This window comes from Gouania willdenowi, chromosome 13 (genome assembly GCF_900634775.1).
Source record: "Gouania willdenowi chromosome 13, fGouWil2.1, whole genome shotgun sequence".
NCBI lineage: Eukaryota > Metazoa > Chordata > Actinopteri > Blenniiformes > Gobiesocidae > Gouania > Gouania willdenowi.
In genome coordinates, this window is record NC_041056.1 from 29,822,536 (window position 1) to 29,845,447 (window position 22,912).

Sequence of the window (22,912 nt, forward strand, 5' to 3'; positions counted from 1 at the left end):
CTTGTTCTTAAGATTAGGCCAACAAAAACATACCCACTCCAATGACTCGTGATGAGTTACCTTCTTTGGAGGCATAGCAAAGAAATCCTTAAAGCTGCGTTTGGGTGTTGGACTTGACTGTGGCTCCTTTACTTCCCCATTCCTGCCAGCGTCTGTATTTCCTGTGGCTTTAATCTGTCGCTGTGCAGCACTGGAAGCTGCTCCCTTTGAGCTCAGTGTGAATGGGTAGCTCTGGTTAACCAGGTAAAGAGTGCCTCCGAAAGCCAGTTTACCAGTCTGACCCCGAGCCAGCTTCTCACTGTTCAAGAAACTGGGGTTTGGACCGAGCTGCATGTGAAGGAAAAAACAGACATGTGTGGACATTGGACTGTGGAGTTTACAGACACTTTATGGGGCTGAAAGGTAAGCCCAGTAGAAACAACAAGTGTGTGCTTTTTAACCATCACTAGCCCTCCCTAAGAAAAAATAAGAAACACTTTATTATAGGTAGGATATAAAAAGAGAGGGCAGTGTTACACCTAGGTGAGGGGGAAGGGAACAGGGAGGAGAGACTCAAGGTAGGACATGGAAAGGGTGGGGAAGAGTTGATTATTTTAAAGTGAGAGTGAGATGTGATGGTGTAGTTGTGCATATGGTGACAAGTGTGAAGCTTAGGTATAATGGTGGTGGCTGTGAACAGAGGGAAGGAGTGAGTGGTTATACCTAAAACAGGTATTTAGTTTAAACCCACTACTTGCACATTACACATTGTTGTTGTGCTTTACTGCTACTTACCCGTCCTGTACTTTTTGTTTCACTCGGTTGTGTACGGGTATATTTAAAGTTCAATAAATATTAAGAGTTCTATTGGTGTATTTAATTTAATTTCTAATATTTACATTTATATCACAAGTGTTTCAATTGTCTTCAAAAAAAGGTATATTGGCCTCAAATATCGGCTTCCAAAATCGGCCATTGGCTGAATTTTTTTAAAAATCGGTATCGGCCTTTGAAAATCCCATATCGGACGACCTCTGATCAGTTCGTCATGTGAACTGTTTCTTTATGGAGTGCAGACAAGTCACATTACTGCACAATCCAAACAATCCTGTTTATTCAGCTTTATATGAGCCTCATGTCACAGCGGTTAGCGAGTGTTTGCTCTTTTACCTGAGTGACAAGCACATCCTGGTCATCATAGCGAGCCACCACCTTCACTAAAACAAACACAAACGTTATTAAAAGATCTGAAGGAACAACACAAGTGTCTGCTAATGCCAATAATATGCAGGTGTAGATGACATGGTTTCCTCCAGGTGGGTTTTGGAATCAAACTTTCAGGGATGTCATATTGTCATATGTCTGGACACTGGATGTTCTATCCTTCTATCCTGATCTGTTTGCCCGTCTGTTCACAAACCCCGACCAGTGGAAGCGGATGGCTGCCACCTCTGAACCTGGTTCTGATGGAGATTTCTTCCTTTTAAAAAAGGGAGTTTTTTCTTCCCACTGTCACTAAACGCTTGTTCATGTGGATCTTGTTGGGTTTTTTCGTTCTTACTATGGATTCTATTCTTTGTTAAGCGCTTTGAGATGACTTTGTTGTAATTTGCGCTATACAAATAAAGTTGAGTTGAATATTGAACTCAATCCAACAGGTCCAACAACATTAACCAACATGTGACCGTAACCTCATCAAGCCAAATATCATTAGAAAGAAAGAAAAGAAACAAAGGCATTCAGGTGGATCAAATGATTACAGTAGCAGGTGTTGAACAAATGCTGACTGTGTTTCAGTTCAGCAGCATTGACAAACATGAAAACACATTTGAACATGGTGTACACATACATTCAAATCACAGAGGATTTTAAAGCTTCATAAAAGTGTATAGTCCGGATAGCTTTCTTGTCATACCTCTTAATGTTTGGAAATACATCATCATATACATTTTGTGTTTAAATCGGAGGATGTTGGGTTTCCTTTCAGCCTTTTTGCATTTATGAATATAAAATATTCCATATAAGGTAAGAAGGTTTAAGAGGAAAGTGTGACTTTGTTCCATATCCGTCTTCTCAAAATAAAAACTAGCATCCCTCTTTTGCAGGTTGATCTTAATCTCACTCAGGTCAATCTAATTCAGTGGTTCTCAAATAGTAGGGCGTTAATAATGGTGTCCCGATCCGACATCAATATCGGATATTGGTTCGATATTAGCCTGAAAACAAAAATCGGATTCAAAATTCAGGATTTTCCAACATGTTTTTTTCTCCCCATATTATTTTTTTAATTTATTTTATTCAATTGTAGAACACTGTATATATTATGTTGAAGGTTAAAATGTATGTAACTTGGTTCATAATAAATGGGTCAGTTTTTCTCATACCTACTGTTACTGACTATTGTTCTCTGTTTGAGTGACATCACTTGATCAAGCCTTTTCTAACATCCCACACTACAAAATAAGTTATTATTATTTTTCTATAAAAGTATGTATGATTCATGCTGATATCAGATCAATATCGGTATCAGCCAATATACAAGGCTGCAATATCGGTATCATATCGGAAATGAAAAAGCTGTATCGGGACATCCCTAGTCATTACAGGGTGCCGCGAGACTACTGCCCACGCAAAAAAAAAAAAAAACTTTTTTTTGGCTTTAATATTTATTATTATAACTTATCATTGTTGTTCTAATACAAAAGTACCATTTATTCATTTTAGGAGGTTTTTTTTGTTTTATTGATAAAATTTAAACAACCAGTTAGTGTCTGTTTGATAATCTCTGCAATGAAAACATTTCAAATGTGATGAAAATGTTCCATATCTTGTTGAATAGGTGAGAATCTAATCTAAGCCCTTAGCTGTATTATTATGAAAGAATTTGAAGGCAATCAGTTTTTTTTTTTTGAAAATTGACCCGTTTATCCAAAGTTATGGAAAACAATAAAGCCTTAAAATATCAAAACTTTTCCTGAAATTTGTCTTTTTTTTTAAAAAAAAAAAAAAAAAAATTGGAATTTGGAATCTTCTGAAAGGTTTATTGACATCATGTCAGTTAATTAGAGACACACCCGTTGCTGTATTTTAAAGCACACCCGAAACACAAAGCTTCTCTCATTATTCAGACATTTAGCAAATATAAATAATTTTAAAAATCCTACTTGACCTAAAACAGGAAAAGTTTATTCTGATTTCATGTCACTCTTTGAAAAGAAGAAGAAGAAAAAAAAAAAAAATATATATATACGTAGATCTGAGAATGGATGCAGTTCTGTATGGGGTGTACCCGAGCCTACGGTACTGGAAATAAAGCTGAGAAAGGCAAAACAACTGCCTTTAATAATACATTTTTACAGAAGGAAAGAATTTGAGTAAATACAAACATTTCTATTCATTTTAATTGGTGACCTATAAACAAGAGCCCTTTACATTCTGGAGCCTTGACTAAATAAATCAGACCCACCAGGAATTTACAGTGCCAAGGCAAAATTTCAGCTGTCCTCCGATTTAGACCCACAACAGTTGCTCTGTATTGATGAAGTCCACGTTGAGACGGGAAAACATATTTAATAAAGAGCAAAGGATAAATACAATGACCAGTGACGTGCTCAACCCTGAAAGAATAAAGCAATATATTTTATAGCATGATGAAGAGGAAGGGGACGGAGGGTGTGAAGGGAGGAAGGATTTTGATGGAAAATTACTCCTTCTACAGAGCTCTGCTTATCAGAGCTTTGTTATGAGACCTTGAGTAGAGACTGTTTTTTGCTAGCACTGTGAATCCAGCACAATCTGTCTGTACTGCCAGTACGTAATCTAACAAAACATGACTCAGCAAAGGAACAACGTTTCTGTTCAAAAGTACAATGAATAATGCAGTCATCGTGTATAAACACATTACAAATTGTACACAAACACACATTTGATGATATGATGATTAAAATAATAATTGCCGTAACAACAGCCAATTTGAGCGATTGTTGTGGCTAAAAAAACAGATTTTGTGGGAGCTTTTTTTTTTAAAAAAAGAAAAATTGCAGGGAAAGTTGTGATATTTTAAGGCTTTATTGTTTTTCATAACTTTGGATAAACGAGTCATTTTGCAAAAAAACTGATTGCCTTCAAATTATTTCATAATAATACAGCTAAGGGCTTAGATTCTCACCTATTCAACAAGATATGGTACATTTTCATCACATTTTAAATGTTTTCAGTGCAAAGAATATCAAACAGAGACTAACTGGTTGTTTAAGTTTTAGCAATAAAATTTAAAAAAAAAACTCTTAAAAGTAGGGATGTAATGATTCACTCAACTCCCGATACGATTCGATTCACGATACTGGGTTCACGATACGATTCTCTCACGATTTATTTTACAAAATGGGACTGTAGACAAATTTTTTTTTTGGGAAAAAAACTAGAAAATACAACACTATTTTCCTTTTATTTTTCATTGTCAAAAGAATTCCTTGATAAACAATTCAAAACAATGCAATTTAACTAAAAATAAATCTTGAATGAAATAAATGAAGGAATAATACAAATGAAAATGAAGCCTATTAATTTAAATTCTGGTTCTATAATAAACAATGTAAAACTGCATAATAGTTCTTTTTCTTTTAAAAGTGCAACTGAAAATGTATTTTGTGCCTTAACAATTGGACTTTTAAAAAAAAAAAAAACCTGATTACACTGATTTACGTCATATTTGTTTGGACCAGCAGAGGGCGCTGGTAACCCAGTGGTCGGTTGGCATGCAGATATCTTGCAGTGAAGAAGTGATGCTATGCTAGCAGACAGAGCTAATAGAAAAACGTGACTTTTACATATAATCAAGTAATATTACAGATATTCTTTCGGTGCTTAAGGGGTAATGAATCATTTATGAATATGTTTAAGAGTAGAAGGCGGCCAGAAAGAAAGTATTAGCAGACTCCGCCCGCCGCCTACACTTGTGGATAGCCTCTGCTGGTTTAAAAAAAGTACTGCGATTCAATTTTCAGAAAATCGATATCAACCGTGATACCTATAAATCGATTTTTAACTGCCTTACGATTAATCGTTACATCCCTACTTAAAAGGAATAAATTGTACTTTTCCTGTAAGAATCTGCTCAATGCAGGATTGTCACCGTAAAGAGAAATGTTTACTGAAGTGCAGGTACCAACTCTATCCTCACAGATGTGTTAAATATTAGAGACATATTTTATAAACATGTGATGCAATAAAAACTGATGCCAAAAACTGATTACTTTACACATTTAACATAATCAGGTTCCCACTATGGAGCAATTATAGTAGTAAATGTTTTTGCAATGTGTATTTTGATGTGTGATCTGTAAATATCAGCCTCTAGATTGGATGTACCCTGAAAAGAGGAGCAAGTGGGTCAGAAAATGGATGAATGGATGTAGAGTCTCTCAGCACATTAAACCCCCCGGTTTAATAGTGAACATTTTCAGCCTACCTTCTCCAGCTGGAAAAAAAATCAACAAAATATAGCCTCTAAAAAAAAAGGTAAAACTTAATAATTAATAATTCCTCGTAAAAACTCAAAAAACCATACTATTGCAATCACATATATATATGATATATTAGAATATATAAATATATATATATAGATAAAGTTGTAATAATACATAATAAAGCAAAACTAAAAATTTTGTTTTTCATGACGTCACGCCCCATTGTTTGAGAACCACTTAATAAGCCTTTTCACATTCTGGCTCGGGTTCAGTTCTTCCGCATTAGGTCAAAGGTCAAGAGGGATAAACTCGCCATGGCTGACTGTGTAGCAAGCGAGTCTGACAGGGATTTAAATTATTTTTGCCGTTGGAGCATTGATCCCTTAAAAGATTTTTTGCACAAACGTGTCATCAGTCCCCAAGGCAGAAAGACCGAGTTAGCTGCTAAAGTTAATGCTGCTAAAGCTAATGCTGCACACGAGCTTAAAATTCAGGTTTTGCCTGACGCTTCAACAGTGACTCAGGTTATAGTCACATTTTGTAAACATGAATCGGCTGATCAGTGCTGTTTCACTTAATCAGAATCAGAAATACTTTATTAAACAACAAAGGGTTTAATAAAGGCCGCGGCTACGGGTACGTTAAACATGTGATAGGTGCACCACATAACTTTAAGTTCCGTCATTTGTATTTTAGCTCATATTTATTTTATAGCTATCCCGCTAACCCTTTTATTTTAGCCCCAACTCTAACTCTAACCTTAAAATGTTTATTTTTGTCGGAAATGTATATTTAAAGGTGGAATTTGGCGTGTTAAATATGTTAAAATGAAAATAAATAAATAAAAAAATCAAATGTGTGCTTCAAACCCACGTTAGCAAATCCCACAATAGTGGTGAGTGCGGCGCCTTAGACCACTCGACTATCCTGGCACCAGAAATATCTAACGTATAACGTATCTCCAGACACTTTCTTTAATGAAGTATAATATAAGTATAGTATAAATGGCAAATAGTGGTGTATTAAAAAACAACAATAATAATTATAAATTATACACACAGAAAAAGGAGCAAGACTACATAAAGAAAATGTGAAAATGAAATGACCTGTCCCTCTTGTGCACTTCCTTCAAATTTATAAATTTAAATAATGTAATAGCTTAATAAAAAATAATCATATGAATGGTGTACCTCATAAATGTACCTTATCAAAGTGAAAACTCATACTGTAATACCTGCCTGGTCCACATCGCTGGTGTCATATAATGGCTAGTTTATATACATGTACAGTACATGTCTGTGATATGGATCAATTAGTCATGGACACATTAAGATTAGACCAAGTCAAAAAATAGACCATACAGTTTATTCTGTTCTTCTCTGTGTATTTTCACCATCTCACAGTACCACTACCATTAATATATGTTTAGTTATAATTTACAATATTAAACAATATAATATATATTTCATTCACACATTTAGCTAACCATAAATTATGCCAGGCACTTTTTTTATTTTGTTTTTTGCAACTCCTCATCCATTACAAATAAAAGCGCAAATACTCATTGAAAGTTGTTCGTTGAAAGACGGTTAAAGTGAGTAACTGCAGTCTAAATGTTGCACTTACTATACATTGAATGATCTCAGTGAAGAGCACAAACAGCCTTATGTTGACGTTTATATCCCTCGTGACCTATGACCCCCGCCCTGTCGCGCATGCGCACTTCCAGAGCGTGAAAAGGCTTATTAGATTGACCATAAAAAGTGACATAAAAAAATAATTAGATTAACCACTTAGGAATAGAGTTATTATTAGGGTAAAAAGACTGAGTGTGCACTTTGGTAGTTAAACTTTGTCATCATCACCATCTGCTCTCATGATTGATTTAAATGTCAAACATGATGTCATTTATCGCATTATTGGTGTGGTATCAGATCATTATGTTAGTGTCTCACCCTGGTGCCTGGAGCACCTCTTGTCGGTGACCCGGGTATCAGGACCCCGGCCCAGGATCACGGCTCGTCCGTCCTCCAGCGGAACTCGTGCCCCGGAGGTTCCGACCAAAAAGAACGACATTAATAAAGCTGCAGAAACGAGTTTAATTAATAAACATTACACCACCAACGCGGTGGTTTTAAACTACTTCATGTGTGTACGTACCTCACAGGGCTGGAGATAAAACTACACACAGTTACACGGTTTGTGGCTTTGGGTGCGTCTACAAAATAAATCCGGTTAGAAACACGAACCACTTTGACTGGTCCGAGGGGATGCACGAGCGACTACACCTACAGGTTCTACTGCCTTTCATTTCCTTTAAATATTATCTATGTGCTTTTTGGTTTCATAAATGGATGTTTTTGTGTGTGTATAAGACATGCGTTTTATTTTTGGGCAAGTTTAGCGGTTTATTTCCGACCAGAATCCATGAAGGACAGACTTTTGCTAATCTGAGTCTATTCATTTTTATTGCAAGTTTAGCTTATATTTGAAACAGTTGATAAAGTTTACATGTGTAAGTGCCGTCAAACTAATTCCAAAGATCTCAGAGCGAGCTGGGATTAAAAACTCTGGTTTATGCCAGCAGCCCTGCCCTATGCGTACATATACTGTATATGTACAGTATATAATATACTGTATATGTAGATGGTACAGTGTAGATGTACAGTGTTGGGACAGTTCAATTTCTACATGAACAAGTTAAAAGTTGACCGTGGCTATTCATACGGAAACGTATCACATAACTTCCCTTCTATCCGTACGGACCGCCCTCTCATTGGTCAGTTTAGGTGACGCGAGTTAAAGTTCTGTCAGTTTTATTTTAGCTCTTATTTATTTTTAGCTACCCCGCTAACCCTTTTATTTTAGCCCTAGCCCTAACCCCAAACCAGGAAATACCCTAAAATATTAATATTTTTTGTATATGCATTTTTAAAGGTGGAATTTGCTGTGTTAAATATGATAAAATGAAAAAAAATGTTTATGACAAAAGTGAGATTCAAACCCATGGTAGTGGAAGGAAGAATTATTGAGTCAAGCGCTTAGACCTCTCAGCCATCCGTTTCCGTTTCAATAGTTCCAGCGTTTATGTATACGCGTATGAATAGACACTTTGTTCAAAGTTCAGTTCATAAATTTTAAAATGAACTAGTTCAGTTCATAGTTCATAATTCAAAATTTTGAACTAAATTCACAGTTCCCAGATTTAATTTTTTTTCACTATGTTGCTGCGGGATATTATCCTCAGAATGCTGGCATTTCCCCATTGTTGCCACCCATTCAGTCCACACTAGTAGCTTCCAGCCCTACTGTATATTATCAAAAACATCAGGAAAAACTTGTTGCTTGGAAGGTTGTTTTTAATGAGGAGTTAAGAAAACAAAAACCATTCTGAACTGCAGTATACTGTTAACAACAAAGTCCAGAAGATGTGTCGACATAATTCTTGTACTAACACGAACACAATCTGAGGTAGGAAACTTACCTCAAAGTGCAACATTCAAAGTGCAAATCACTTAAATATTATTTTTTTCATTAAGTTGCTTTTCAGTTTTTAGTGAATCGATTTTTCCTGACTTGTTTGCCCAAAGAAAAAGAAAATTCTAGAACTTGGGTTTATATATGATATACAAAGTAGAAAATGCATGAAATAAAGTGGGGATTGAGTTGGCACAAGTTTAGTTTATGTGTAAGAGCTGCAGTATTTGAATAACAGCCTCCCTTCTCCCTGTTTGTTTTGTGATCAGGATGTAGACCTACTGCTTTGCTGTATCAGTATTCCTCCTCTCTGAGATCCAACCCCCTTTCTGTCATTACCAGAGCTAACTCTCTTATTCACATTCGTCCCTCCCTGCAGTTACAGGTAGACCTTGAGGTCCTTGGTCATAAAGAGGAGAATTCAGCTCTCAGGTAACAACTACTTCCCCTGCATACCTTTCAATACTTCAAACAGGGCTCCATTGTTTTGTGTTTTAGGATGAATGTGACACTATTTTATTCTGTCTTTGTCTTTTAGAGAAAAAGTCTGAAAGATATCATGTGCACATTCGGCAAATCCAAAAAGGATCCCCATGAAGACTATTATCTGTCTCTGGTGAAAGGCATCAAGGAGTTTGACTTGCGAGCCTTGTCTGTTCCCTCTGACCTGGTGCTGATTGGAGATCATGCCTTTCCTTTAGTGATGAACAGTAAAGGCCAGGCCTTCATGGCTGCCTCCCTGTACGGCTCTGGAAGGATTGTAGTCCTGGGACATGAGGACTACCTGACCAACTTCCCTGTTCTGGTGGAGAATGCTGTGACCTGGCTGAGGGGCGCTGGCTCCGACAACCTCTCTGTAGGGGTACACACAAACGTCAAAGCGGTCGCTGAAAACCTTAAAGGGTTTAAGCCAGAAGTGGTGGAGGCCTTCAAAGAGAAGCCGGGGGTGGGTGTGTATGTGACGGATGCCTACAACGTGGGTGCAGACACCAAGGATCTGGTGAAATACATAAAGAATGGTGGGGGTGTGTTGATAGCAGGTCAAGCGTGTCAATGGGCTTCACACAACAGCAAGGACAACACACTGCATACGTTTCCAGGGAACACAGTGGCTGGAGTCACAGGGATCTACTTCTCTGATGATCCCGGGGAGAGAGAGGTCATACCTGTCCATCATCATATCCCGACTGCAAAGACATCCATAGTGTGAGTCCACATTTGTTTGTTTTTTTGCTTATATATCATAGTCTGTTGTATTTGGGTAATTATTTAAAGAAAATGGGATGCAGAACTTAATACCCAAATAAAATATAAAGAATATCATTAACTAATTGAGTGCCACACACGTCTATAGACGTAAAATGTGTTTTTCGGCTGGGGTTGCTAGGACACAGTATGACGAAGCTCTCCGGTGAATATCTAACTTGTACAATGATGTAGTGATCAACTGGTAACATGTAGGTGGCAGCAGCACACCTTTGGATGATAGATCACCTGTGATGGGCAGAGCTCAGAGGGAGAGGAAAGGAGTTTACGAGACAGAAAATGGCGAGAGTTGATGATGAAGCTCCCAGCAGCTCACAGCAGCGCACACTCGACCAGAGCATGTGTGGAACTAAGTGGTCTATGAGAGAAAACAATAAAAAAAATTGGGGCAAGCAGTGAGACTAGGCATGTCCGGGATGAGGAGGAAGTTGCGTGTGGGGAGAATGAAGGGGGGAGGAAGGCCAAAATACAGTAAGCAAACCATTCAACTCTGACATAGATAGCAAATAATAATATTGTTGCCATCAAAAGCCCATTTTCAGTGTTGTTTTTGTAGTTTTATAGAAGGAAACAATGTTGAGGTGTCACTAAAGCAAAAAAAAAAATTTGCTTCAAAGTCACTAATAGATTTTTTCAGAAAAAGCCGTTTTTCTCAGCTTTTTGTCTCAAACTGGCGATTTGTGTGAAACTTGCCTCTATTCAACAGAAGAACGAAACAAGCTAGAAGCAAAATTATTTTTTCTAATGAAACTAGAGACTTAAATCTGGTGTCAGAATTCAGATTGTCATAGTACAAAATATTCTGTGGGTCTTTAAAAATGAAAATGCTCTAAAACAGCTGGCACTGAGGGGGTAGACATTTTGAAAATGGCTGGCACTGAATGAGTTAAACATGAAGAAATTGCATTTTTTTATATGCATCAATGAAAACAAATGATATACAACTAAGATTATTTCATGTGCAGACAAGCAGGCCACAATCACCCTTAAATAAAGTTAAATGTGTTTTTTTTTCTAAAGAAATAGAAAGGCCAGCTACAGCCTCAGATGTTTGAAAATTAAAAAAGCTTTTGAAAACATGAATGTTGATGTTACAAAAACAAACAAATCCTTTAAAGCATCAAATAAATACAAACATTTTTAAAAGGGATGCAACAACACACTGGGATTATGATGCTTTGCGCCTTATTATTGTCAAGGTCTGAAAATAAAGAAATGATTTCTCTCGCTTCCCATAGTTAATAACCTGGTCGTGATTAAAACTTTCCCTCCCTTTGCAGATTTGGGAAGAACTTCACAGATGACATGCAGTTCTTGCTTCAGGGAGTCCCAGAGTTTGAAATCCGTCATGGAATAACCTGCTCTGAGCTGCTGGTCCACGGCCGCCTTTCCTTTCCCATCGGAGCCACTGGTGCAAACCAAGTGTTCCTAGCAGCAGGTTACTATGGCCAGGGACGCATCATCGTGGCTTCTCATGAAGGACTTCTAAAACAAGAGGTGAAGTGAACACTTTTCATTCAATTCTGACTAATCACAAGATCTTAAAAAGAACAAATAAAATATATGGCATTTGCTGGTTTAAAAACCCTGTCAAATTATTTAAGGGACATTTGTTTTACTTTTTTTTATTCAAGTATCTATGCTTTTACTTGAGTACAGAAGACTAGTACTTTTGCCACCTCTGGTTACGTGTGCAAACAGACATTTTCAGAAAGTATTCAGATGTCCTCTGTGCTGATTTTGTTTCAGAATATGTCTATTTTCTGGAAGAATGCCCTCCTGTGGTTGGATGAAGGTCGCCAAGGGATCGTTGGGGTTGAGAATGATAAGGCTCGCAAAATTCTTAGCCAGTCGGGGTTGAAATGTGAGAAGACCGGGTTCAAGGCAGGCCTGAGTGTGTATGTGAGTCCATCCGACATCAAAAACGGAGACGAAATCGTGGAGTACGTCACAGAGGGAGGAGGCCTGCTGGTTGCTGGACATGCCTGGTGGTGGGGATACACACACAAAGAGCTCAACGTACTCGTCGACTTCAGAGGTTTGAGGATTTACGAGTTTATCAAATGCAGCTTATTTGATAATAACTTCACCTGATCAATAGGATAATACCTTTGCTATTGTTATTTTAAAGGGGCAGTATTATGAAAAGTTCACTTTATAATGATTTTCTTACAGTGATATACATCCCTTTAGCCTCATTCAGAGGGACAAAGAACTTAAGTGACATTTCATTCTTAATCCATTGGGTTTAATATAAAGTTGGCACACCCTTTGCAGATTTAAAAGCTCTAACCACAAGGATTAGGAGAGTCTTCATGAGAAAATTGGACTGTTTTTCTAGAAGTATGTGAGCTGAGACTATGACCATGGCCATGGGCGTTAATGGAACACCAATATTCAATGATTAGACCCAGTGATACCTTTGCTATTAGAGTGTATCTGTTTAGTGTTTTCTGATGATGCACTATTAGATCTTGTGGCCCTCAGATCAACAACATGATATTTGTGGATCATCAATAAGAAACCAATAATCCAATTTGTCAAAGCTTCTGACTTGATGCCATGGTTTTTCCTTCCCTGGCCTTTCCAATCACTGTGAACACACTGTATTCCAGGTTAGGAACTGCTCTAGTTTCAGATGTATCAACAGAAGCATCTTTCATTGGACAGAAGTCATTAAATGCCAATTTTCAATGAAAACCCAACAAGAAGAAGATAATGCCTTTTCTCTGTGTGTCAAGAGCAGGATATATGATTTATATCCTGTTGTAGACATCAGAACCATTTATAGATAAAGGTTTTAAGATTAGCTTCTTCTTTCCATGATAAGTCGTAATTTGTACTTTTCCAGCAACAGTAAACAAGTAGACAATGAGACTTTTACCATACCTTATGTTGTTTTTATGATGATTATGTCTGTTTGGCTTCCATCTTTGAAGTGTAGTTGGATGTTTTTGGGAGGGGCATGTGCAATGACAATAAAAGGATTCTCTTCTATTCTATTCAATGTCTAGTAGAACCAGTAACTGTATCATTTCAAAAGCTCTGATTGTACTATGTTTGACATGTTTGATAAAAATGTCTTGTAGGAAACCAGGTCCTGAACAGAATGGGCATTAGTATTTTGGGAAAAACGGTCTCATCAGGCACCTACAAAGCCCCAAATCCCAGCACCGCCATTGAGGATATGTACCATTTTCGCTATCTTCTATATCGTTTCGCTGGCTCTGTGATGTCTGGTGTAAAACTCCTCAAGAAGGAAAAAGACTGGCTTCAGAAACTCTCGATCGACTGCACAACCTTCTTGGAAATAATGGCCTATGACTCCTCCTCATTCACACAGGTGGTGTCTATACTCACTTATATCTTCAAGGACACAGGTTTGCCGAAGGTGAGTGGAGAAAGTTGTTCCCCATGTCTGTGTCTGATCTGGTGAAAAGTGGAGAACATGTGGTGGCAGATGTTCATCATGATAACATGGAAATAAGATTCCTGATTTCTTTTCAAGGTGAGTGAGCACCATCCTGTAAAGACTCCTGAAGAACGCGTTCTTCTCACTCTGATAGCAGCCGTGTATAATGCAGCTTCAGATCAAGACTCCCTCAAGTGCTGTTTCCCCAAGAACGATACTGAGCTGCCAGCTGTTTATGACCAGAAACTCAAGATTGATGTTGACACAGCAGGTAGGACCCCATGTATATATATATATCAAATCAGTTTTTGTGCCATTGAGAAGATATACGTTTTTTGGATTGGAGGTTTAGAATAGATAAAATTAAATATTCTTCAATAAAACTAAAAGACAGTGGTTGCAAAGAATCTCTAAGACTTCAAGGGCCTGTACTACGAAGCGAGATAATTATATCTTGGATTTATCTCCGTGAGTGGGCTTCACCTAACCTAACATTCTCGGGCAGAGAGAAGCTGTACTAAGAATCTCGATTACAACTCGCTAAGTTAAGCGAGGTGATTTCAGCCTGGCTACGTGTGCGCTCTAGTGACAGAGGAGGAGATTACAGCGTCAGACCAATCACAATCACGGATAAAATGGAGAGAGCAATTTACTTCACAATAATTATAAAATATGAATAATTAAAATCAATAATTCAGACCAAAAACAACACTGTTGCTGCAGTAAAAGTAAGTAAAACTGAATGCAGGAATCGACGAGTGCTAATGCTTAAATTAGTGAGATTATAAACGGAAAATAAACAGACACTCACAATCAGTTTCACTTTTACCCTGTCTATAGTTCTGATGCTGCGTTCATACAGATCAGCCTACATCATAAGGTGAAATATATTTATGTTTTATATTATCTTACAGGACTGGTCCCGACCAGGCTTGTCGTTCAGCCTAAGTTACCATGGTGATTTAGCCCCATAAGACGTTAGCCAGCTTCGTAGTATAGCAGACATCGATTCAATCCTGGAATAAGAGGAAATGCAGCGTTGTAGTATAGGCCCCAGATGTTTCGGGTTATCTTCTCACGGGGTGATGCAGTACATCAGCGCATCAGATTGGGGTGTTGGAAAAAAAATTAGTTGCACTAAACCCATGTTGCACTAAAGTCAGTGTTGGTTTAAAAATCACAGGCAGATTGTGTTATTTTTTTATTTTAAGTTGCACATGGCCAATGTTTTGAGTGTAACATATGCTATTAAAATATATTTAATACATAATGTTCTCATGAAGGTGTACACATTTACAGATTAGTTGTTTCTTAAGTCATGTATTAAATATTGCGATATAATGTATCGTTTCTTATCGGGATACGAATAGTATGGCCAGATGCCAGGCAATACACACCCCTAGCTCTTAGTGATACAGATGTTGGTCTCAACAGATCATATTAACAGATGTAGTTACAGTTAAAAATTGTGATGATGCTCTGAAGCTTTGTATGTGTCTTTCTGTCAGGAGCGATGGAGTGGATGAGCACAGGTCTCTACCTCTCTCCTTGTATGGGGACGATATTGACTGTACCAAAAGAAATTATCAATAAGGGATGGAAGGTATAGAATTTCACTATTTTGTTCCTTTAAGGCACATGTGTCAAACACAAGGCCTGGGGGCCATATACAGTCTTTTAAAGCCCTGCAGAAAAAAGTAAAAATGACAACAAAAACATGACTTATTGTGTAAATCACCAACTGATTCAGTTGTAGATATCTCAGTACTGTACCTCCAAATACACAAATTCAATGAAACTGCACATTTATTCACACGATGGCAGTCATTTTTAATCTCAAATTGTTGTAAGTACTAAAAATGTTTCCAAAATCCCACAAATTTCTATAAATTACTTCCCCAAATTGTATAAAAATTGGTCACAAAATCAATAAAATGTAAGATGCAGGGACTGATATCTGTCACTTATTGCTTGGATATTGTTGGTGCCTTACATACTTTAAATACTATTATACGTGGAATCACAAACTAGGGTCTATAATCTGAAGCCCATTTGAGATTAAACTGGTCTGTATTGATGAGTTTGACCCTCCTGCTCGGGGTTGAGGTCAATTATAATTGTGATCGCGTAATTGATAATTAATTACAATTATGGTGTAATTATAAATGTAATTGTAATGTTAAACATCTTTCAAAGTTGTAATCGTAATTTAATTGTAACAGAGGAAATTAAATAAAAACTATCATTTGCAATTTAATTAAACACAATGGCTTACATGTATGTATTTAAAATGTGTTTCATATCAAGTTTCTCCACTACCTGTCAGTGAATTATATATATATAAAATAGGGACCATACAATTTTACAGAGTTCTATTCTAACTCTTGTCCCGAGTTGGGCTTTTACATTAGATACTATAATAATCAATTCACTATAATATAAATGTAAGGACATCATACACACACAAAAAAAAAAAAAACACATACAATCCTCACAACGCTATATGACTAAAAGTGAGTAAAATTGTAATTGACTTTCAGGGGAAAAATAATAATTGTAATTTATTTGTAATTGGAAAAAAAATGCTGGTTATCGTAATCATAATTGAATTGTAAATGAACATGGATAATTGAAAACATAATTGTAAATGAAAAATGTAATTGACCCCAACCCTATTCTGGCTTTAAATAGTCTAACAGATGTTTTTCCATGGTGGAAGGACCTGGAAATAGTGTATTTCTTATCATCCACAGATCCAAATCGGCTGTCACACAGATTTCATCAAATGCAACGAGCTGAAGAGGGCCCCGTGTGTTCACGAGCAATTCCCCATTAAATCAGAGATCATGATGGTGCAGAACCTTTGGGGAGGACTTCTCTACCTTTTGGTCCCACCCAAAACTAAAGTGAATGGGATGGAAATCAAGGTGGAAACAGCTGTAGCTGCACCATACTTTAAACAGGGTACGCTGGGAACTATTGTAACCAACTTCTTTTTCAGTACAGGGCCTGGATAAAAACCATTAAATTAGTTTATATTTATACAAATGCTGTACATCTCTATGAATAGCTGCATTATTCAATGTACCATTTTTCATCTCGATTAAAAAAGGATTTCTGGGTGCAAAGGAACACAGAGAAGTGTTCAACTAATCAGAAACAAATCTTTTAACAAAACATCAATTGGAATAATTTCTAACACATAATATTGTATTATTAATTACTGAAAGGAGGGAGGGGGGTTAAGTGAAAATACACTTTGAAGACACATTTTAAATCCATTTTTACTTATTTATTATTTTCATGAAAATGCAAACCAACATAGATATCCTATGTACATCAAACAATATCACAGTTCAAATGAAACATTTTCATGATTGGTAAGAAGCAGTAAGAATTATTTATTTCAAATATTTCTGCCTCTTAAATTGAAATTCAAACACCTGTTAAAAAGTAGGGGTGTCCCGATCCGATATCGATATTGGTCTGATATTAGCCTGAAAACAGATATCGGATTCAAATTTTCGGGTTTTGCAATTTTTTTTTTTTCAATGATATTTTTTATTTATTTTATTTAATAGTAGAATACTGTAGGTATTATGTTTAAGGGTAAACATCATGTAACCAATTGGTTAATAATAAATGGGTCAGTTTTTCTCATCCCTACTGTTGCTGACTATTGTTCTCTGTTTGAGTGACATCACTTGATCAAGCCTTTTCTAACATTCCACACTACAAAATAAGTTATTATTTTTTTATTAAAGAAAAGAGAGAGAGAAAAAATTATAATCAGAAAGTATGTATGATTCATGCTGATATCGGATCAATATCGATACGCAAGGCTGCAATATCAGTATCATATCGGAAATGAAAAAGTTGTATCGGGACATCCCAATAAAAAGTACATTTTGGACAGGAAATTCAGCATTTTAAATAGACGTCGGTGAATGTTTGGCTGATGGTGTGTGTCCTGTATTACAGTACCTAAGGAGGCATTGGGTTGTGTAGTTTTGTGGCTTCTCTGAGTGTTATTCAGAATCAGAATCAGAAATACTTTAATAATCCCAGGGGGAAATTATTTTAGTTACAGCTCCAGATATACAAACAACATATATTATACAAGCCACATCTACTAAGAACAATATAAATATAACTACTGTATAACTACACATATATGAAATATATTCTAATTTAAAGGCTCTGGAAATGTTATTTTCCAGCAGTTTTGTACTCTATTTGCATGTTTAGTCATCTATTGCCGCCCTTTTGTGTAAATACTAATAATAATAATTTCTATTATTATTATTATTATTATTATTATTATTATTATTATTATTATTATTATTATTATTATTATTTAATGTTTCCATCTTTTTTAACTTCACAGGTGTGACCACTGAAGCTGAGTGGGAAAAGATTCGCTCTCTACCCGCACCCTGGGCCGAGCTGGAGCTGGAGAACATCATCCTCACTGTTCCATCAGAAGTGATCCGTGACCTGGAGTACCCTGTGGGGCTAGTGGAGTACTGGGAAAAAATCACCCATGCCATGGCTGACCTGGCTGCCATTCCACACAAATTTTCCCGCAAAGAGCGCTTTGTTGCAGACGTGCAAATCGCTTATGGTAAAAACTAAGTCTGGATACTGTTTGCATCTGCTTCCTGAGGATGAAAAGAAACCCATGTGACTAAATAAGATACACTACAATGAACCAGTTATGCAGATGAAGACAGCTAAAAATGTGACAAATGGAACACATTTACCACTCTATAGTTAGCACAGTCTCCACTATGCAACAATCTGAATGCATTAGAATTTAAGGTATTGCAATAAAGAGGATGAAACGGTAAATATTTGATGTAGATGTTACATTTTTATATTGACACTGGTTTTTTCAACCCTAATAGTTTCAATCTCTAGGTAAATGCCAATACATTTATCCAGAGATGTAAATAATGCTGATATATCCTCCTCAAGTAGAAGTACTTAACTTAATTCATTGAAATTGTACTCAAGGACAAGTACAAGTAAGTCATACATAAAATACTCAAGTACAAGTAAAAAGTAGCTCAACTAAATAGTACTCAAAGTAAAAGTTACTAGTTACTTTCACCCCCCACGTTTGTTTTTAGTAAACGTCTAAAAAGAAAAGATTAGATCTTATACAATTGGAATTTAATTTATTTTCCACAAAAGCATCTGTATAAAATATTTTTTTTTTCAAAATGTACATTAAAAAATAAAATAATACCAATAAAGTTAATTCAATATTTTAAAAAAAGTCATCCGGCTCTCATTATAGCTACATTTATGAACTCTAAAACTGAGAAAATAACAGATAAATAAACCGATGCTGTTCATTACTTTTAATCTGATTGGTTGTCTATGATGCGATGTATTTCATTGTTTTCTGGTAATTTCATTTTTTGTAGTTTCACAATGTACGATGATCATTTTAAAACAAAAATGTATCATTTACTCAGTAATGGTTGGGTTTAGAAAATTAACAAAATACTTTACTACTTTTAAAATGTACTTAATGACAAGTAAAATGACTGATTTAAAAAAAAAAAGTACAAGTACTATATAAGCAATTCAATTACGGTAATGTGAGTACTTGTAATCCGTTACTTTCACCTCTGTATTTAACCAAAAGTTATTGATAGGAGGATGCACCTTCTAAAAACTTTTTAACCATCCCCAATCAATCACCATGATTGTTGCTTGTACAAGTTCCACCCTGTTGTATTATTATTTATATGTGATCATGTATCAATCAGGGTACACCTGGTATAATGTATGTAATGAATGCACAGCGCTTGCCTTTGTTGGCCTCTCTTTAGGTTGGATGCATGCAGGATATCCCATCATGATACACAAGTCATCAGCTCATGACCTGGTGCACAGATATAAAGACAAAGGCAAAGGTCTATGGGGCCCTATTCATGAGCTTGGACACAACCAACAGAAGTCCTGCTGGGAGTTCACACCGCACACCACAGAGGCCACCTGCAACCTGTGGACGGTGTACGTGCACGAGAATGTCATGGGCATCAATCGAGGAAAGGTGTCGTATGCACCAGATGAATGTCAGAACTCCTCTCTTTACTCATTTTAACAAAGTATTAAGAAGTCATTTATTCTGCTTTCATTTGATGCAGGCTCACGGAGCTTTACATCCAGATAACAGAAAAAAAAGAATGGATGAGTACGTGAAGGGCGGCAGGCATCTCAACAGCTGGAACATGTGGACAGCTCTTGAGACCTATCTGCAGGTGACAAACACAAATGCACTTTTAAAAATGTCAAAAAAAAAAAAAAGGTTTCGAATAATTTGTCACAAATACTTTTACTTAATTTTTTCTGTAGCTGCAGGAAAAGTTTGGCTGGAGTGCTTTAAAGAAGGTGTTTGAAGCATACCACACCATGACCAACATTCCCAAGGATAACAACGGAAAGATGAACCTGTACGCAGTGACTTTTTCTGAGATTGTGCAGATGAACCTGACTGAATTTCTCAAGGCTTGGGGTTGGCCTATCGTAGCAGACACCGAAACAAAACTCTCCAGTCTCCCAGTCTGGAAAGATCATCCCATGGTCCAGTATGATTAACATGGGTAATAGGTGAAAACCAGCCACACTGGCCTGTCTTATTTATTTTATCTAACTATATAGCAGTGGTTAAAGTCATTAACAGAAGATTATGACTTATATTGGAGAAGGGAATTAGGGCTTTGTCCACATGTAACTGGAGATGTTTAAAACCTTACTTTGCCTTTTAAATTTCTTGAAATAATCTGTATAAGAAGCTTCTTTATAGCCAGAGATTCTAAACTGCTCTAACTTTGCTATCCACCATTAACTCCTGAAACAGGGCTGCAACCCAAATTAAAGATCATATTCCATTTCCTCAAATCTTTTGAATAAAGTTTAGCAGCCTGAAAATATGCCAATATTTGTACTTTTAATGATAAATCTCAACGTCTAACTCAAATTCCCCTTTTTACACTAAATTATCTTTAGTTGGTAGATTACAAATAGAAATCTGTGCATCTGAGGAGCATGAGGTAAAACAACACACAGCAGGAAAATTCAGTTACTTCATCTCAGTCATATACTGCCCTCTAGTGGTAAAAGTTTGATAATACGGTATTGTGTACAAGGAATTCTCTCCAAAAAAAAGTACATAATTATTATTTTCTTCGTGTTGCCATGACAAATGAGAATGACATATTTTCCTGTTTGTACGAAAACAATTTTTTGTACAAAAAAAAATGGTTTTTGAAAGTTTAGGTCAAACAAGAGGAAGTTGGTTCACACAAGTTAAAGGATGTTTTGCCCCAGTTTATCTTTTCTGCTGTTATCGGAAACTTCCAGACTAATATCCATTTATCGTCTATTCCATTGAATTGGAAATTAAGGGTGCTGCGGCCTATTTCAGCACCCTCAAAAAATAGTGCACACCCTTGACAGCTCACCAGTTCATCATAGGAACTAACCAAGGACACTCATTCTCGACATGCATGTTTGTATTGTAGAATGAGAAAACCCTCCACAGAGAAAGCCTACAAACTTAATACGCTAACCTCTTGTAGCAGAGTCGGCTCTACAGCTAGTTACACCAAGTAGCCCAATAAAAAAATACACCCTGCCTTGAGAATGGCTATATGTGGTTAGCAAAGCAAACAACAAATGAATTGCCAAGTGCTTAACCCAACCCAGCCTGCAAAGGCTCAGGATCTATGTATGAATATTGTCATTGTAATTTGCACACCATCAAGACAAACAAAGGTGTATCCACTGAGGAGGATCCTGAGAAGATTAGATGTTATGTCATGTGTCATACCAAGCATTCATCTGGAGACACACGCACATGCCCATGTTTCTCTGTTATCAGACAGCATGGAGATAGGGACGTAGCTTGGCACAGTGAGCTTATCTCTCCTCGTATTTAAGCAGAGACAAAAGGAATGAAGGGGGCTACATTGGGTCCTCGGTCAGATTGCTTGTATGGTGTATCTAACGCTGATATAAGACTTTCAATAAATCCTCCTGAGCTGATGTTTAAACCTGTCTCCTCATCCTTGACTATGTCTCCTTTTATCAAAAACCAACATAACCGATTCAACTGTTTATTTATCCCTGTTGATGGTCTTGTAGAGGAATTAATATATGAATGTGAGAGAATTAGCATTTTCCCACTGTCCCACTCGCTTTAAGGTGAGTTTGATTCTAACTCGGCCCATTTCTTTCTTTCAAAAGACTTAAAAAACCTGGATTTTGCTACTGATCATAATTTAAAAAACAACAAACAAACCGTGAAACACAAAAGTAAAAAGAGGAATGACAGCTAAAATTTCGCCATGGGACAAATATAGTATTATTTTAAAGAGTTGCTGCTGAAAACAAATGTATTTGGGTACAAAGTTGTGGAAGTTTATTTGATTCTTGTCCACCTCTTGACATTTTTGGTAAAGTATTTCAATTTGTATGTTTTGTTGTGAAAATGTAGGAGTGACTGCCCACTGTGAGTTGAAACCTGGCTATTACAATTCAATTTTGCTATGGGCTACTGTATATACACAGTGAGACGTGAAGTATTTCCGGTTGAAAATAAGACCGATCAAGTATTTCCTGTTACAGCTTTCGGACAGTCAAAACAGAGGAGAAGTGAACCGTCACACTTTTGAAACATGTTTTTCACAGTTTTGTTTTATAGTGCCTGTGTGTGAGGTTGTGTGTCTACACAATGACATCCAAAAGGAGGAAGTTTACCTTCCAAACAAGAGGATAAAGCACGTCGAGATACCACTGTTGCATTCCTAGGTGTACAGCTTCAGCTAGATGTAATTCTGCTTTGAATTTTTTTATGTTCCCACAAGAGAATGAGCTGCAAAAAAAGTGGATCATCAACATCCGGAGAGATAAAACCTAACCCTGACATGAAGGAGCGATCAAATGCACTAGGGCGGAGCTGTCCCCATTCTTTTTTAATGGAATAAAAAAGAACGTGACGGGAAGAGAGTGACTCTCCCTTCCCCGCGGAAGAAATGGATGTACCATGCCCTGACCACTACTACTGCTCGTCTGCTGAGCCGGGTGCATTGGACTTAGCCCCGAGTGTTATAGAGGAGGTCCGGGCGGAGAGCGCTGCGCTCCGGTGACAGATAGATCAAATGACCATCAGCAACAAGTTTGGCTTGTAATGGTTTATTGCTTTACATGAGTACATTAGGTTTTATACAAGGTAAGAAATGCTGTCAAAACATATCTGCAGCTATTAAAGTAGCATTGGTGCCTAGCTAAACAT

General features: G+C 36.8%; 2 protein-coding genes across 4 annotated transcripts in view; one reads left to right on the forward strand and one right to left on the reverse strand.

The window, feature by feature from the left end:
• The window catches only part of pnkp (polynucleotide kinase 3'-phosphatase), a 19,860-nt gene extending 12,145 nt beyond the window's left edge, over positions 1 to 7,715 (reverse strand). The window contains exons 1-4 of the mRNA XM_028465469.1: positions 7,608 to 7,715; positions 7,403 to 7,531; positions 1,150 to 1,196; positions 61 to 327 (exon numbers count right to left, since the gene is read on the reverse strand). Of these exons, the coding sequence (XP_028321270.1) occupies positions 61 to 327; positions 1,150 to 1,196; positions 7,403 to 7,523 (435 nt within the window). The 5' untranslated portion in view covers positions 7,524 to 7,531; positions 7,608 to 7,715. The remainder of the gene's footprint in view (positions 1 to 60; positions 328 to 1,149; positions 1,197 to 7,402; positions 7,532 to 7,607) is intronic.
• On the forward strand, positions 267 to 21,671 carry LOC114474873 (TRPM8 channel-associated factor homolog). 3 transcript variants are annotated; one of them, XM_028465451.1, is made up of 13 exons: positions 267 to 402; positions 9,304 to 9,356; positions 9,463 to 10,130; positions 11,471 to 11,687; positions 11,940 to 12,228; positions 13,280 to 13,581; positions 13,699 to 13,873; positions 15,111 to 15,205; positions 16,356 to 16,566; positions 17,990 to 18,226; positions 19,446 to 19,669; positions 19,764 to 19,877; positions 19,972 to 21,671. In XM_028465451.1, exons 3-13 carry the CDS (start codon positions 9,484 to 9,486, stop codon positions 20,212 to 20,214), a joined length of 2,754 nt encoding a protein of 917 aa, XP_028321252.1. In that variant the 5' UTR covers positions 267 to 402; positions 9,304 to 9,356; positions 9,463 to 9,483; the 3' UTR covers positions 20,215 to 21,671. The 3 variants fall into 3 exon arrangements, 2 of the variants coding, with proteins under 2 accessions (XP_028321252.1, XP_028321251.1); XR_003675401.1 differs by lacking the exon at positions 267 to 402 and adding an exon at positions 7,672 to 7,741 and having other exon boundaries at positions 19,446 to 19,691; positions 19,972 to 20,108; XM_028465450.1 differs by lacking the exon at positions 267 to 402 and adding an exon at positions 7,672 to 7,741.
• The last annotated feature ends 1,241 nt before the right edge of the window (positions 21,672 to 22,912 follow it).